The sequence below is a fragment of the Apteryx mantelli genome, chromosome 5 (assembly GCF_036417845.1).
Source record: "Apteryx mantelli isolate bAptMan1 chromosome 5, bAptMan1.hap1, whole genome shotgun sequence".
Classification (NCBI taxonomy): Eukaryota; Metazoa; Chordata; class Aves; order Apterygiformes; family Apterygidae; genus Apteryx; species Apteryx mantelli.
The window spans coordinates 14,459,115-14,476,048 of NC_089982.1; the positions used below are offsets into that span (position 1 = coordinate 14,459,115).

The following is a 16,934-nucleotide window of genomic DNA, read 5'->3' on the forward strand; positions in this document are numbered from 1 at the left end:
TTAATAGCTTAACAGCTATTCTTCTTGGTGTCTTTTCTCATCTTAACCTCCAGAGCTTTGGCCCTTACCTTCTTGACTCTTAATACTTTTGTGCCATCAGTTTTTTCCTCCTTTTTGCCCCCCTCTAACATGCTGATAGATATATTAAGGGAAGCTTTCAAGTTGTATTTTCTTCTTGTTCTGCCAAATGAGTCACTTTTATGACTTTTATCACTGTAATATAAGTGTGTAATGAGCCATGTGACTTGGGCTGGGAATTAGAAGAGGGTCACTTGCCATTTATTTTTGATTTTAAGCGTTGATGGAACAGTTCATTAGAGGTACCATGAGTCCCACCAGCAGATTTATGAGGAAGAGACCGTTTTATTTTATGTTCAGTTGGTTGGCAGAACACAGTTCCAAGAGATGCCACGCTGTGGTCTCTACTCATGATTGGATATCACTTATTATGGTCCTTTCTAGTGTGTTTCTGATTCATTATTTCTACCACGTGGTACTACTTAATGTTTACTGTTGAAGTTTTTTTCCCTGATGTTTGAGCAATAGCAGACTTGTTAGAATGAGATCTCTATCTCCGTGGAATATCGAATTGCTTTTTCTGTTGGCCTGAGTTATTCTTTGTGATGTACCCTCCTTGCTGTTAGCTGGTTTTATCTTCCTGTGGGCTAGATAGCATTCTTCACACACATATATGCATGCACTTTTTTCTTTCTATTTTTTGCTAGACTGCTTCATTTCATTTTCGTTCTTCCAACAAGACTAAACTATCTGCAGAAAATTCAGTAAAGCTGCTTTAAAACCCCTAGAAATGTTAGTCTCCCTTTCAGTTTTAAATTTTCATTTGCAACCTGCTAGGGTTCTTCAGAAATAGTGTGGTGTACTACACACTAAACAAAAAGCCAGCATAGTTAAAGTTCCCATTCTTTTGTGTGGTAGGATGTGTATGTAATTAACACATCAGTAATTAAAAAAGAAAAAAGTTGAGATGTTAATTATTAAACTGTAAGACTGTAAAATACAACTGAATTATATTCTGGATAAAGATGATTTTAGCTGTGCTTTGTAAGTGTGTGTAATGTAAATAAATACATACATGCTAACTTTACTTACATAATTGTTGCTTGGAGAGGGGAATATCATCCCATACTAAGGTATACTTGATGAAAACACTAGAAGCATGAAGGTTTTTTTCTTTTAGTGTGGGTTAGAAATCTAAATTTGCAAAGTTAACGGAAGCACGAGTCTTAACATCTTGGAAGATTAAAGCACTTAGATTTATATGGCCAATTAAAGATTTACACTCCTAACTTTATGTGCAGAAGTAATAGCGTTTAGGACATTTTTATAACATTGCAGGTATTTAATACATTTAACGAAACATTCAAAACTGTATGGTCAAATAAGCTCCAAGGATGATTTATCCACTTGTATTTTAAGCACTCTATGTTAATTTGTGATTTCTTGGTTGTCTGTTGCTTTTTTTTCTCCTCCCCCAAATAAGCACCTGCCTAAGAAGAAATGCACTTTATAGTAGCAAAGCTATTTCCTTCCAATTTGAGCATCTAACTGATCATCAACCAATGTCTTCAGATGCTTCACCAGATTGAAGCTGGTGTGAAATATGTAGGAAAGACCAAAGTGACACCTCCAAGCAAAAGTGTAGCTATTACTCTCAAAGAACACATGGGAATGAGTTTTACCCCTGGGGCTATATATAGCTTTGCTTTCCCTGTGTGCATTTTGCCCAGCGAAAATGCATGGGTGTGCAAAGAGGACACACGGTGGAGTCCTGGAAAGCTTCCTGCTCACTTCTGCTGCCCTTCACACAGCTCCTTATTATTGAAGGGCCTGGGCACAAGTGGTTCATTTGAACCATCCACATCTGATGTGTCTGAAATGATCTCAGGGATGCTCCTGCACCCCTCTCCCCATCACACTTACTCAAGCAGGGGAGCAAAAAGATGGGTTAGGTAGTCACTACACTCATCTTTTGCAAAGGCTGATCCAAGCCTTTTCATCTGCAGGTGCATTTGATATACAGGAACTTAGGTTGCTGCCAACAGTGTGCCTGTATATAATTTGTCACTTAAAATGTCAAATATCTTTAAAAATCAATGTTCTGAAACAGAACTGTGTTTAAATTACAGGAGCAGTGTGTTGTTTTAATTTCAAGATCCTGCAAGTTCAATTACATACGAGTTTACAGAGAACAGGGGATAGGGGAAATCGATTCAACTTATTTTTAAAATCTACACTTTGTTCAAGGTCTTGAATTAATGTGGAAGGTAGGCTACATTTTAGAAGTTTACTGATTTTACTTTTCAATGTAAGGTGTTTTTCCTTTGCAAATATTTACTGAACATCACTGCTTTTCCCTCCCTTGTTTTATTTCAAAGACAATAGATTAGGACCGTATGTTTTGGAGATATTCCCCTGGTTCTTTAGTAAGACTGTAGAAGATCTTTCATAGAAAGAAGTATAACTCCAGACACTGTACCCAGAAACAAAGGACTTCATGTTGTAAACATGACTGCACGCCTATATAATTTCAGTTCTGTAGCGAACAGGGCCCACGCGATCACAGACGAGCATCTGAAAGTAGTATTCAGGGGTTTTGGATGTGTATGTGTGGCTTTATTTTGTAACGCCTCCCTTTAAAAAAGCTGCTGCAAAACTTCGAGTTTTTGCTGGTGGTTTTTGAAGCTGCCTAGGTGAGATGGGGGAAACTTTACGACTTCTGTTCAAATTACACATCATCTGCAGCTTGTGAGGCTGATCTCTGCTAGCCGCTCCCCACAACGGTGCCACTGTGCTCAGCCAGTGAGTAATTGTGCCATTATAGGGCAAAACCCAGAATATCTTCCTGAATTTCACAGCCTACTTAACAGGAAAGATCATCTGAACAGCCATAATTATCAAATGAATTCCTCGCTCCTGTTGCTGCTGGAAATACAAGGAAGCTGTGCGGCCTGCCGCTGGGCCGCTTCTGCCTTTCAGCGTGGTGGTTTGATTGCGCTGCCTTTCTCAAGGGCCATCGTCACATCGTCTGTATTGATTTGCATTGAAGATGCATTGTGCCTACCCGAGGTTCCCAGCATGATTCGTGAACATATCATAGCTTCTAATCAATCCTATTCTTGTCCTGCTATTGCGCTTCAGTGTCTGTGCAGCTTAACACCTCGACAGAAACTTTTTTTTTTTTTTAAGAAACTGAGCTGTCCGGACTGTCTTGCCTCATACCTGTCTGCTACTTGTTAAGTCTGTTGTGACATATAATAAAACCTTGGATAACTGGCAAAGAACATTTACGTGATGTAAACATAGGATAAGATTTCTACTGTATGCGTAGAGAGAATTGGTGCACCAGGCTCATATATATCATGGCTTCTTCTTGGGCATCTGCAACCAGTTTTTATTTATAATGGACATAGATAAGATTTAATTTAGAACATTGTCTCTGCTTTTTCCTTGCCATTAGTGCTTATAGCGCTTGCTGTTTATTTACCATGTGAATACGCTTTGATGTATTTTTACTCTAAAGACAAAAATGGCATGTGTTTTAGTGTGTATTTCATCCTTCCCAAAGTCCTAATATCACATCTGTCTTTTTCACATTCCTTTCTTAGTTCATTTCTCTGTCTGCTAGGCTGTCACTAAATATAAAAGTGTTCTTAAGTATATAATTGGCAAACATGTTACCATGTGGTGTCTGACATGAAAATAGAAATAAGAACCAGAAACTGGTAGCCAAATAGTTAACTCTAAATAGGTGGGTAAAGGAAGCAACGGGAGGAGGTGGAACTGGAACAGACCTTAATTGCTCTCCATGCACAAGGTTTTGTAGCATCTACCAGCGCATGACCTCCTCTAAACCCCCCAGCTCTGGGTGTGCGGAGTGAAACCTGGCTGAAGCCCTAATAAAAGCAATGAAGCTGCTTTTTTGCCTTGTCCTGTGTTGAAATACATCCCCTCCACCCCCAGACACTGGAGGTTAGGTACATCTTGAATTAAAATAACCTCTGGTTTGAAGTTTACAAAAACAATCTCAAATGGCAATTTCAGCAAATTTTACACAGTAGAATGTGTTTTATAAGATATGTTCAGTTTGATTTTTCACCATCCATGGTACTTGGATACCCTCCTAGAATAAGGTTAAAGGTTGCTGCCTGCAGGTTTACCAGCTTTGTTCACATGCTTTACAGGAAAGACTCTAGAAACTACAAAGTGTGTTTAACCTATTTCGAGTATTTTAAAACGTGGTTCTGATTTTGGGTGGGAAAGTTTCTTTTACCTTTTGTAAACTAAGGCAGATAATCTACATTTAAAAGGTTTTGTTAGATTCTAAATTTTCCTTTTATCGCTTTGTTCACACTAACATAATGACTTAATTTATTAATGGAGAACACTAATACGTTAGTTTTCTTTTAGCTTTCTGGGATGGAGATTGTGTCCAATCTTATGGATATGTTTACAGTGAAGTCTTGTAGGCAAATATAAAATCATTCTGAGCTGAAAAAAATCTGCGTATTACATTAATGCACTCAAACCAAAACTAAGAAATCTTGATTCTTAGTAAAAGGCCTGAAAAAGGGCTAATGCACATGATTTTTTGTCTCAGAGCATGAGCTAAGCAGCTGCCTTACGCCATCCACTGTAAATATAGACCAGATTTGTACTTTACCTATTTAGAGAATGGCCAAAAGGAAATAAAAATTCTGTAAATGAAAAGTGTTATATTCCCATATGAAAATGCTTGAAAAAAAATGTGATTTCATTGAGTATAATACATACAATGAAAATGTTCAAATGGGTGTCCACCAGAAGCAAGTAACTGGAGACTTTCTTTATAAAATTCATGTACTGAATAGAGAAAAGTCTACCTCATGAAAGTGAACCATGAATATAGATTTAATGTGCTTACTTGTACCACTTGCTTCTCAATACAGTTATAATATTGACTGGAGCTTCCAGGCTAGTTCTGGGTTTCATATCTCTCTATTCATTTTTGCATGGTTGTTTGGAATTAAAAATGACATGAAGATACATATAGGGTTTTACTGAAAAAAAATCTATGCAGCTCCATATAAGTTTTATTACATTCTGCTCATCACATAGAAATTGTTGTCCATTCCGCAATCTTTTTCCCCCACTAAAATTCTGATCCCAGGTCCTCTCTAGTGCATGGCACTCCCTCCTTTGCTTCCTGAAAGCTTTTGGATGAAATTCTTAACTATATTTCTGAATCCATGAGTGAAATTTTGATCTTGGTGAAGTCAGTAGCAGAATTTCTGTAGAACATGACTTTTCCAGGTTGCATTATTTCACAGCTAGTCATTTCCAACTTTTTCTTCATATTTAGAGCTGGACTAAACCAGTAGAATTAATGCTGTCAATAAAAAGCACTGTCCAATTTGTAAAGTTTGTCTGGGTATGCAAAAGTTGTAGGCATGGAAGGGGAGGCAGGATTTTAGTGTGTTAGTGGGAGGAGGGAGAGTGTGAGTATTCGCACATACTGTTGCAGTGTTTTGCGATATAGTATTATTATCAAAAAATAATGAGAAGATTTAATAATAAATCAGAGATATAATAAGATTTAATAATAAATGCAGATTTTGGCTGCATCAAATCCCTTTCGGAGAACATAGGAATGGGTTAGGAAGGTCCTCTAGCCCAATACTCCTTCTGTGTTGAAGACTGATGGTGGATACTTAACAAAGGATAAAAAAAACATTGCAAGCATGCAGAGATCCTGTCATAAATCCTCAAACCTTCCAGCAGTGCAACTTTTAAAGACTTCTGAGCCTAAGATAGTACCTTTGCATTTTATGAACCTGGATTCATGGATTGTTCTTTGTGCATTTCATGAAATGCTTTTTGAGGCCTTCTGTAGTTTTGATATTCATGCAGATATGGGACCCTGCCTTTGAGCTTTTAGAGTCGAATTTGTTCTTTCCTACGTGCTTTACTTTGCATTTATCAATACTGAATTTCATCTGCCTTTCTATCACAGGGTCACTCAGTACCATGAGATCTATTGAAACTCTTTGTCATCGTTTTTCATGTTTACTGCTATGAATTATTTAGTACAATAAGCAAACTTTGTCACTCTGCTGTTGATCAACTTTCTAGATCATGTATGAATATGTCAAACAGCACAGATCCCAGGAGATAGTACAGATACTGGGATATTAGTAATATCCTGCTAATAAGAAACTGTTCCCTTGTTCTTATCATTTCTGTCCTTTAACAGTATTTATCTAAGAAAGGACTTTCGCTTATCTGCCATGATGGCTTCTGTTGCTTGTGACTTAAATCTGCAAAAGACATGTTGTTTTCTCCCATAATTCTGCATTTAGCTGTAGGGTTGCTAATTCTATTCTTTAAGTTTTCCCACTTTCCTGGAGGCTGCGGATATTTCTATCTATGAACCATGGACATTTTTTACCCCAGTTCTTAAACGGAAAGAGAAAAACATGTCCATAAATTTGAGCAATAAATAATCATTCTCTGCCAGAGCTGGAATCATTGTATCAATTGCATATTTTTTGGAATTGTGGTTGAGATTCCTACCAAACTTCAGGTTTTTGCTTTGTAAAACCAGAAGTTTACCTGGAACGTGAGTTCTGTATATCTGCAACATGGTACTTTCTGTAAGTGCATAAATATCCTCAAACACTCGAACTCCTAAATTTTTGTTGAATGGAATATCCTAAAGTAAAAGTGATGTAAATAAGTAGTAAAGTGTATTGCAGTTGTGCCAAAGCTCTGCATTCATACAATATTTATGAAGGCTTTGATTAATACTTCCACATGAAACTAAAGGAGACAGAGCAAAGCCTTTGCTATTAGCTTCCCCACCCATGTTTCTGCATCTTAATGAAAGCCTTGTTAATATTTAAAAGGCTTTTAAAGCCCTGAGTGTATAGGAAAACTATGTAGTTAAAAAAAGATATGGACATTTTATTAAGCAAAGCTATTTGAATAAAAGGATGAATCTCAGGCTAATAATGCCAATGATAAACTCTGCAACTTGCAACATAATTGAAGATTTAAAAATGCCTTTTTCAGTTTTATAATGTACAATAAGGAGAAAAAGAAAGACATCACCCAAATACTATGCCCATACTTAGAAACTTCAGACAAATCACTGCTGATTTATTCACAAATACTTTATTTAACTAGTATATCTTTCATTAAATATTGTAACACAGCACTTGTAGGCTCCTGATGTGCCATGGGACTATAATAAATCAAGTAATGTGTTCCTGTTAAGTGAATGAAGTGTTTTAATAAGCAACCCTGATTCATTTAGACATTTTCCATTCATCTGACTTGAATATTGTGCTGTATAAGAAGGAACTTTGCAGAGTATATTTTAGAACATGATTTTTCTAACAGATTATTTCAGTTCATGGGGGGGAAAAAAAGAATACAGTGATTTCAGCTTTAACATTCAGTGGGAAAAGCTCCAGGAGACCAGCCAGGTAGAAAAAAATAAATAAATAATTTGCTTACTGTTCAGTGCATCCAGTCACAGTATGCTCTAAGCTCCCAGGACTTGTATTTAAAGTAGATGCATCTAACTTTAACAGCCAGGAGCCAACCTCCTCATTCAGTAGGGTCACATAGAGCTATAAAATAAAGTGCATCATGGTGTGCTCTGATGCTGAATTGCAGTTTGCTTAGCACGGACATTGCACTGGAATGTGATGGCATAATGCATTCAAGGTAGCCAAAGCTCTGCCTTCAAAATTCATGTAGAAGAGTTACCTTTGCCCAATAAAAACGGGATAAGTGAGATGGCTTTGCAAGGACCCTTTCACTTCCTTCTTCAGTTATTTCTTCTTTACCTCCCTTAATGCTTAGGCAGGGAATAATCTTTCTATCTCTTTCTTTCTCTTCTGGTTACTGACAACCTGGCCTCTTGCTTTTCCTTATTTCCTGGATGTGAGTTCCAACTATTTTCCATGGGTAGAAGAAAGGTAGGCGAAATTTGTCTCTGTGGATACCATATTCCCAAGTTCACTTGATCTATGCACCGTGTCTTGCTTGTTCCATGCTTATTCTTGATAAACTTAGGACTCTAAATCTGGGGACACCACCAGAGTGTGTTTTTTTTGTTTGTTTGGTTTTTGTTTTTGTTTTTTTTAATATAGGTCAAAAAGCTGCATGTTTTATCCTCTTGATGTTAAATGATTGAACTATCTTACCTAATGAGGCTTGACCAATGAGGCATTCTGGTTGATACTGTCATTACATGAAGCTTCTAAAAGTCAGGCCAAATTATGGAAACCTGAAACTTCTGGAGACTTACATACTCTAAATCTGTGGCCGTACCTGTAAGCACAGGTCTTTGACTTTCCCATATTCATCAAATGTGTATTAATATATCTTTCTGTATGTGTATGTGCATTCATGTAAACTTCCACTGATACAGTTTTGAAAGATTGAAATTTTTTGGCCTCTAATTCTTAATGCTAAGACTAAGCTATAATATGACACATCAGAAATGCTAAACTATGATCAAAAGTAGGTATATAACAGTATAATCCCTTTCACATATCCTTGTTTATTCATTTATCCTCATTTATTTCAGTGGCTGAAATCGGTGAAACTACTCACATCAGTAATCCTTATAATATTTGGCTGTAGGTGTTTAGCAGCATATATTTAAATGACTGAAGTCAAATGCTAGAAATCACCATCTTAAAAACTTGGTATCTCTGCAAGATGGAACATAGCCATCAGCCAGGCTCGCTTAGCTCTTCCAAAGGTGTTCAGCCCTCTGTAATCGTCTCTGATATGTCGCAAAACCCGATGTTTCAGAGGGCTTAATGCTTTAATGTATGGTCTTCTCTCCACTTGTTGTCTCTCATTCTTCACTTATTCTCAAACATGCTTAAGATCCAGTGGGTGCGTGTTTTGCTGCTACTGCCCCAAAGCAGAAAGGTTGCAGGCAGCAGTGTGCCCGTGACTAGCATGAGCCTAAGGAAGAGGGGCAGAAAGGCTGTAGGTGCCACTATAGCTCTGTCCACAAGTCTCGAACTGACAGCCCAAAACAAATAATGTGTTAGCTGGAAAAGAAAAAACAGGTGCCTGGCAACCAGTCTGGAACAGAATTAAAATTAAAATTTAGAATTAAAAGAGAGCGGTGCTATGCCACAAGCAGGGGAGAAACATGGAGATGCTAGCTTTATAATCCTGTGGCCAACGTTACGGCGTGCTGGCTCTGCAGGCTGTTGTGGAGTGGGGAGCATAGCTGAGGCCCCAGCTTTTCCCCATGATTTTGCTAGTTGCTGGCAGACTCTGGAGTGGCAGAATGGTACAAGCTGCCTGGCTTCTTACAGCACCTGCTGTAATTTCATCGTTAGGTCCTCAGGCCTCTAAATTTGCTCTGTAGGCAAATTTAGTATTGTGTCTTGAAATCAAATGGTGTTATCTAAATTTCCTTTTTTAAATGCTCTTTTTTACTGTGTATCTGATTCTTCCATTGTCGTCTTACTATGTTATCTTTCCCCTTCTTAGCTGTGATGCGAATTACTTTGTTTTTTATTTTGAATTGTCTTTTCTGTAAAGGAAACTCTCCTCGCTGTGTGGCATTTATGGTTAATCATGAATCACAGTGTTTCTTTCTCCATTAAAGTTGAAAGTGGTGGGTTTATATCCTGGGTTTGGATCACTGTTAAATATCTTATTTTGCCTGTTTACTGTAAGCGTGCTTTCATTTGGCTGACTGTAGATTAAGGATTGTATATATTTTCCTTAAATAGTCATGGGTGTAAATGCATCATTGCGAGACAGAACGGCAATTGTGTAAACTCTTCTTAGGTTCATTGGTACTATAAATGTAAAATCTGTCCTTTTACAGTACTTAGAGCATTTTCAGACAGAGCCATTCACAAAATTTTACACCATGATTGAATAAGAGACAGACTGAATCCAAGAAATACACGTAAACATTTTCCTTGTGCGTTAGGTCTTTATGTTAGGGATGGATGGCTAAAGGCATTAACAATGTGAGCTTTTCTTCTCTCAGCCCATAGTTAGAACGTGGTTCAGTCCCTGATGTGCAAATTGCAACCATTTGAAGGGTTTCTAGCAACCTGTACAAAATAACTTCACCTTCTCCATCCATTTACAATAGAAAAATATCTTCGTATCAGAAACAACTGCCTTCCCCCCCCCCCCCCCATGGACAAGCATTTTCAGGGAGGGTGTCAGACACAAACTGTCTCGTCGCTGCAGTGAGCCTGAAGCGCAGATGTAGTGCGAGAGGTGCTTGTGCCCAGCTATATATAAGTTCCACAGATGAAGTTTTCACTCCTATTTGTAACCCCTTGCTGTTCTTACCTCGTTATTCTGCATCTTGTTAGAAACATAATCTTCTCCCACTCATGTAAAAAAAGAAGGAAATCTGGTTGCTATTCTGAAGCAGGCTGTGCTCAAAAGTAAGAGGCAAACAGCTGTAGAAAAGTAGCTCAGTACAGTAAAAGCCAGTGTAAATGCTTCATTCCAGTTTGTGCACAGCACAGTTTAAGTACATGAAAATTTAGTTCTGGAAATGCGCTTTTAACTCTCTCCAAACAGTGGCGTTTGAAGACCAACTCTCCATTTCCTGATGGACTTTGGGTTTTCTTTATGCATCCCCCCTCCAAGCACAGAACTTACTAGTATTATTGAGGCTAGGAGACCTGCATGCCTCTTAACGTGATGTGAAATGCTTGCCAGAAGAAATGCAAGCAAAATGCAAACAGCTCGAACAATGACCAAGTTACCTGTCACCACCATTTTAACATTATAGGCCTGTTTGATTAGGTCATTAATTTGGAAATGCCAGGTTGTCTGGTTCTGGCTAAAATTAACAGATTTATTTTTCCAAGAACAGGGATTAGGCTATGTTAAAAAATCTCGAGAGAAAAGCTGAGAGTAGAAGGAAAGGTCAGTGTTTACTCAAAAAGAGACATGAAAGAAGATAAACTCAGTGGAGTGGACAGAAAATACATCCTGAGCTTAAAGAAATTTAGGAAAACTTGCTTTATAATGGTATGATTAAGACATACCTATGAGAGGAGGGATAAAAGAGGATTGTACTGCTGACATCCAGTACTATATATATGGCGTATGATACCTACTTCAGGCTTTTCTCAGAAATTCAATAAAAGATTTAAAAAAACAAGTAAATTCCACTATCTGCAATCAAATTGAGCAATGTTTTACTAGACAATATTTTTTTGGAAAAATTAGAGGCATATATACATAAAATTAATAATGCTGTGACCTTATTAGCCAGTTCCATACCCATCTACCAAAAATAACAGTCACTTTTCTGCAAAAGTATCTAACTGAACTAGAAACCTCAGCACAGTCAATTAAATAGTCTCTCTTTGCATTTCTTTTGTTTTGATTCTTTCATATGTGTCATGATTTTGTGCTCCACTTCCTTGCATGATGATCAGATAGCTTTATATTGGTGAGATGTTTGATATATAGCCCAAGGAATTTTTTTCTGCAGTATTTTTCTTCTCTATAAGTAATCTACACTTATTAGAGCCTGGGATAACTGAGTTACCTGATAACCTGGCAAAGTAGGTGAGGTATATAATTTTCTCCATTCATTGGAAAATTTAGTAAGATAGGGTATTTCTGAAGTATATTTTTGGCCAATAAATATTTTTATAAGTCTTTTTAGAAGCAGCAGGGTTTTCAGTTTTTATTTCTCCGTCAGTTGATACTGAAACTTGAGTATCAAAGGAACATATGTATTCTGGAAACATCAAGGGCACCTTTATCTGAGTTCTGTGAAACTTTTGCCGTAGAAAATGCGAGTGTTGCTTTTGGTATAATTTCTAGATCTTTTTCCTGGTAATTAAAAAAAAAAAAAAAAGTGTCTTGGGTCATACAAATATCCTGAGATGATAGCAGGAATAATAAATGAAACAGATTTGACAACTTGCAACTTATAAGTGTGACTGCAAAATATATGTTGTGTGGACCCATGGCCTGAGTCTACACAAGAGAAGACTGCAAATCTGGAATGTGCTGCCTGCAATGCCAGCACTTTAGTAAGTCTTTAAAGAAATAAAAATGCACTTAGTGAACAGTAAATTAAGAAGGAAAAAATGGCCATATTTAATGATCTCCAAAATTCCCTTTTTGTACTCATATAATATTTTTCCACGGACATGGCTATTGGAAGTTCTACCTCCATCCCCTTTGATGAGATACTCCCATTCTCTTTAAGTGCTGTTAACATTTTCCCAATTGAAGAGAACGTGGGACAGAAACCCCTGTTCAAAATTTCACAGCCCTGTGACTCTGTATGTGAAAGAAATGACTCTTTGAGAGCTGTGCAACAAACTGTAGAAAAGAAGTGTTCCTTATTTATTTGTGGAGTGCAGGATAGGAAATGGAGGGGATAGAAAGAGGGAGAGAGAGAGAGAGAGATTTTCCCTAGGCAACTCACCTTTATCAGTGAAAAGAAACAAAGCTTTTGCTTATTTTAACTGCCTTTGGGCTTTTGAGCTTGATTTAACATTGTTTGTTCCAGTAAGGTAGGCAGCTGATGTTGGATTATATGCTTCATGTTTTACAGTTTTTGAAGGCACAAGGCTGTTTATGGAGAACTTAAGTTTCAAGTATAGATATTTGAAGATATAGATATTTATACTCAGCCATCATTAAGCATATGGAAAAGCTTTTTTTTTCTGGAAGATGCTGGTTGTCCATTTTTAACGTTGTCAGAGAAATACAAGTTGACCGCTCTCCTGTGATGCAGTACCAACCGGTGAACTCCTTAATTTTTAATTTTGACAAGTGGTTTTTGAGTTCCGGTAAATATTATTACCACTGTGATTCTTAGGTTACCATTTGCTAATCACCCCAATGTGAAAAGCACTTGAGTCTTTCAGCATTTTCTTATTTTTAAGTGGAGGCTAAAATTTCGCTGGCATCAATGGAGTTTTGGTAGGTAGAAGCAAAGCCTAACCATATGCTTTTATTATGTTCCTGAATAATATCCACTGCTTTCAGCAGGGGTGGAGAGATTGCATCTAGGTAAGTAACAGCAGGAAATAAGAAAAGAAAGGAGAAGGAGTATGAAGTGTGAATAGAAGATAGAGTCAGACCAGAAGAGGACAGAAATAGTATTGGTACATTAGAAAAGAGCCTGGAATAAACAAAGCAAAGTAAAATCAGAATAAGACTGTGTGGTTAACTGAATTAACTAATTCCCTATTTAAATTAGTCCCCCAAACACAGAGGTTTAGAATGATTATTGAAACAGAACAGATGCTTGTAAGTTTTATTTTAAGAAGAATTCTAGGAAAATAATTATCTAACTTCAAGAAGTTGAGGAATGTAAACTTTTGTCACATGATGTATGTATCACACGAAAGTATGCATTGCTTTTATTAGAAACTTTTATTAGAAACAGAGTATTTTGGAGAAATGTTGTTAGAAAATGTTACCAAAAGAGTTTCACATCATCTATATTATAATCAGGATGGGTCTCTTTATTTTGTTGACCAGCTGAAAATCCAGGTCAGTGTTAAACAGGTCAGAAGAAAGTTAAAATAAACTCAAGTGTTTCAAGATGAAGGTGAAATGAAGATGGCAATGAAGTGGACTGCTTGTTACTTTTCACATTCGGTCTTGATAGTTTGAAGGTGAAGTGATTTGATTCTAACATTGTGTTTTGTCTGAGAAAACTTTTTAAACATGTATTTTTTGAAAAATATGCCATGGCTATGGCCTATATTATCTTATGACACACCTTGCAATGGATGTAGCGCGCTCACTTTTAAAGATGCTTTAAGATTCTTTTCAAATGCTTAAAAGCAGAGTCGGCAAGATCAAGGCATGTGCTATCAAGACTGGGAATAAATCAGAGAATCTGGACATAGACCTGAAACTCCCAGAAGGTGGTATTCTCCCAAGAAACACTTCACTTGACATGCTTAAACTCTGTAATGTTTTCTGCATTCAAGTATAAATCCTTTTATAATGAACAGGAGAAAGGGTAGCAGTAGTTTTAGTATCATATTTCCCCAATAAAATAATAATTTTACACACATCCAAATCCGATTGCAAAAAATACCACTCCTTGAAAATCCATTGAAAAGCTGGCTTTTAACAGATGTCCTGGTATTTGACTTTAACTCTTAATATTGCTCGTTTTATTGAGATGGATGAGAGGCTTGCTTTGACCAGGAAACACACCAAAGAAGTTGTACAAAAGAAAGTATCTTATGATCCGCGTTGTCCTGAAAATGTTTATTCATGAAAGTAGCCTTTATTTGCACCTCTGGTCCCACCACCATAATGAGATTACTGGTACAAGTAAGGGTTTGTAGGATCAAGTCCTATTATTATTCTAGAACAGAGATTGCTCAGTCTTTGTGAAATTAACACCCTTATTGACAAATTATACAGAGCTGGAAAGCTGCATCTAATTTACATATAAACTGTCTTTACCTTTTCAACCAACATAAATACTTCTGGGACCAGACATTCTGATGCTAGAAATTGTCATAGCTCCAACAGCAATTTACATCACTGAGGATTTGCCCCACTGCCAACAATAGGGATAAATAAATGAATGGAATTTCATTCTTATCTGAGTTTATTTAATGATATCATGTTTGCAGTTCATAAACTAATCCTTCAACTCCAGGATAGCCATGGGCAGTGTTACAGACAACATTTTCAGCTGCTCCATTGCGGGATTTTCTTTAAAGTGTGCAGTTAAAAGTACTTTTACTTCTCTTGACAACCTGCCTATCCATTTTATTATTGTCATTGCTTTCCCTCAGGCTCTGCCAAGAAGTTTGCACTTACAGTTTGATCAAATTACATGCTTTTCCTTGATGTGAACATGTAAAACATCATTGTGTTTGGCTTGGGAAATAATAACAAATTACAGAATGTCCCCTGTTTACGTCATTGATCTGAATCTAGTCCAAGCCTGTACTGACTGACTGATTGTCATCCGTAAATAACCCATACGAAATGGGAGTGGATCTTAATCTTTTCAATTTTATAAATAAAATGTTTCTTGAAGATGAATGAGAGGAATCTAAAAACTCACATATGGTGTATTTGAGCTGCAGCTGAGCTTCAGTGGAAGAGGAAAAAGATTTCCAGCAGATGCTGAACTGTAAGACAGCTTCTGATTGACAGCAGCATCTCAAAAACAGTGAAGAACAGAGGTTGTTCTTTCTGGTATTTTACTTACCAAATGGGAGCTTTAGTTATTCTCTCAGTCCTCATTATGATGATAATATTCCAGCTGATTAGGTGTCTAAACACAATGACAATAATCATAATAGTAGCATCACACAATAAATAGCAAAGGTGGTAATTTACATAAAAAGTACTATTACCAATTACCTCTAAAAATGAGAAATAGAAGAATATCTCAACAAGCCTGTGCTGATGATACTCTTCTCTAGCCACTTTAAAAAGCTCCAGAAAGATAAATGAAGCTAGTGAATCCCAGTTGCTTTTTACATCAAGCTTTGAAGTAGGCTTATCAAGTCTAATCACACAAATCAGTTACATCTGCAAAATACAGTTAAGAAAAAGTTTGAGATCCTGTTTCAATGATTTGGTGTGCTCATATCAAAAAAAAAACAAAACAGAAAAACCCCAGCCTTCTCTGGTAAATAATTCCTGCTTCTCTTTCAGTCAGATTTCACTTCCTTGTTATTTGTGGTATCAAAATTCTTGCATGAGCGCTCACTTTATGCTGGGTCATGAGCTTACTCAGTCTTACTCATGTTGATACCTCTTTTTTTTTTCCATCAATATTATTATTTTTAGGGGGTGGAGAGCAGAGTGTAGTCCATATACACAATGTTAAAATAGAAGCGCTGTCCAAAATCCTTGAAGATTTATGTGGTTTTACATTAAAATTATCAACTTGATATGATTAATAGTCTTTGATTGCATGGAATTCTTCCAGGCAATTCATTATGTAAATTAAATATTTAATATTTTATCATTATTTCTTAGAATGCACATCATCTGAGATATCATATATGATGATGGATCATAATCTTGCAAATAAAGATGTCTGGCTGCTTGCCAAAATAAAACTATCTGTGGAAGCCTTCAGAAATCTCCTTGGCCTCCATAGCATATTTTAAAGTACTAAAAAATAGTCATTGGCTTTTGTAGCTCAGGAGTTTATAAGTTAAGCTCATCTACATCATGTTTCAGTTACTGTCACTGCAATATTTCTCTTGCAATTTCTGTTTAATTTCCCCTTAAAAATATCATTGCATTATTTAATACAACATTTAAACTAACCTCACATTACAAATAAGTTTTTGTATATTTGACAACTAAATCAGTATTCAGGGTAGGAATCATTTAACTTGGTCGTGTTTGCAATATCAAATTCTTGCTATGGTACAAAGAAAATTAAATGCATAGTTCTCATTAACAGCAGTGAGAATTGAATTTTGCAACATAGAGGAGAGAAATCTGTTCTTATATTAACTCTGCAGGCCAGCTCATACCTAGTATTAATAGAATTCCATCTACGTTATCTACAAATTTTCATTCTCTCTTAAAAAAAAATCTGGTGTTTGACTTTTGTTTTCTATAGCATAACTGAGTGTCAGCACATAATAAACTATTCCATTTTGAGACCCCTGAGATTGAAACCAAAATGCCTTAAAATAAAGTGTTTGATATTGTAGTGAATGCTATGTACAATGAACGTTAATAGCATTTGTGTGAACGTTTACTTGAGTCAACTTCATGCGAGATAGTTTTGTTGGAGGAAAGTGAGGTCAGTATTCCAGCAGTCAGGGCATATGGGAAGCAAAGGAGTGTTCAGACTCTTTAGACTATCAGTTCAGGACTGATTTTGTGGCAAAGGGAGTGTTGGAATGTCACAGACTTCTGGAGAGATGGGAAATACTGGTCCA

The 16,934-nt window shown here is 36.7% G+C and overlaps 1 protein-coding gene across 1 annotated transcript in view; it reads left to right on the forward strand.

Moving 5' to 3' along the window:
- Positions 1 to 16,934, forward strand: part of GRID2 (glutamate ionotropic receptor delta type subunit 2) — a 712,823-nt gene that overhangs the window by 522,056 nt on the left and 173,833 nt on the right. Inside the window, exon 9 of the mRNA XM_067297081.1 lies at positions 7,953 to 7,982. Within this exon, the coding sequence (XP_067153182.1) occupies positions 7,953 to 7,982 (30 nt within the window). The remainder of the gene's footprint in view (positions 1 to 7,952; positions 7,983 to 16,934) is intronic.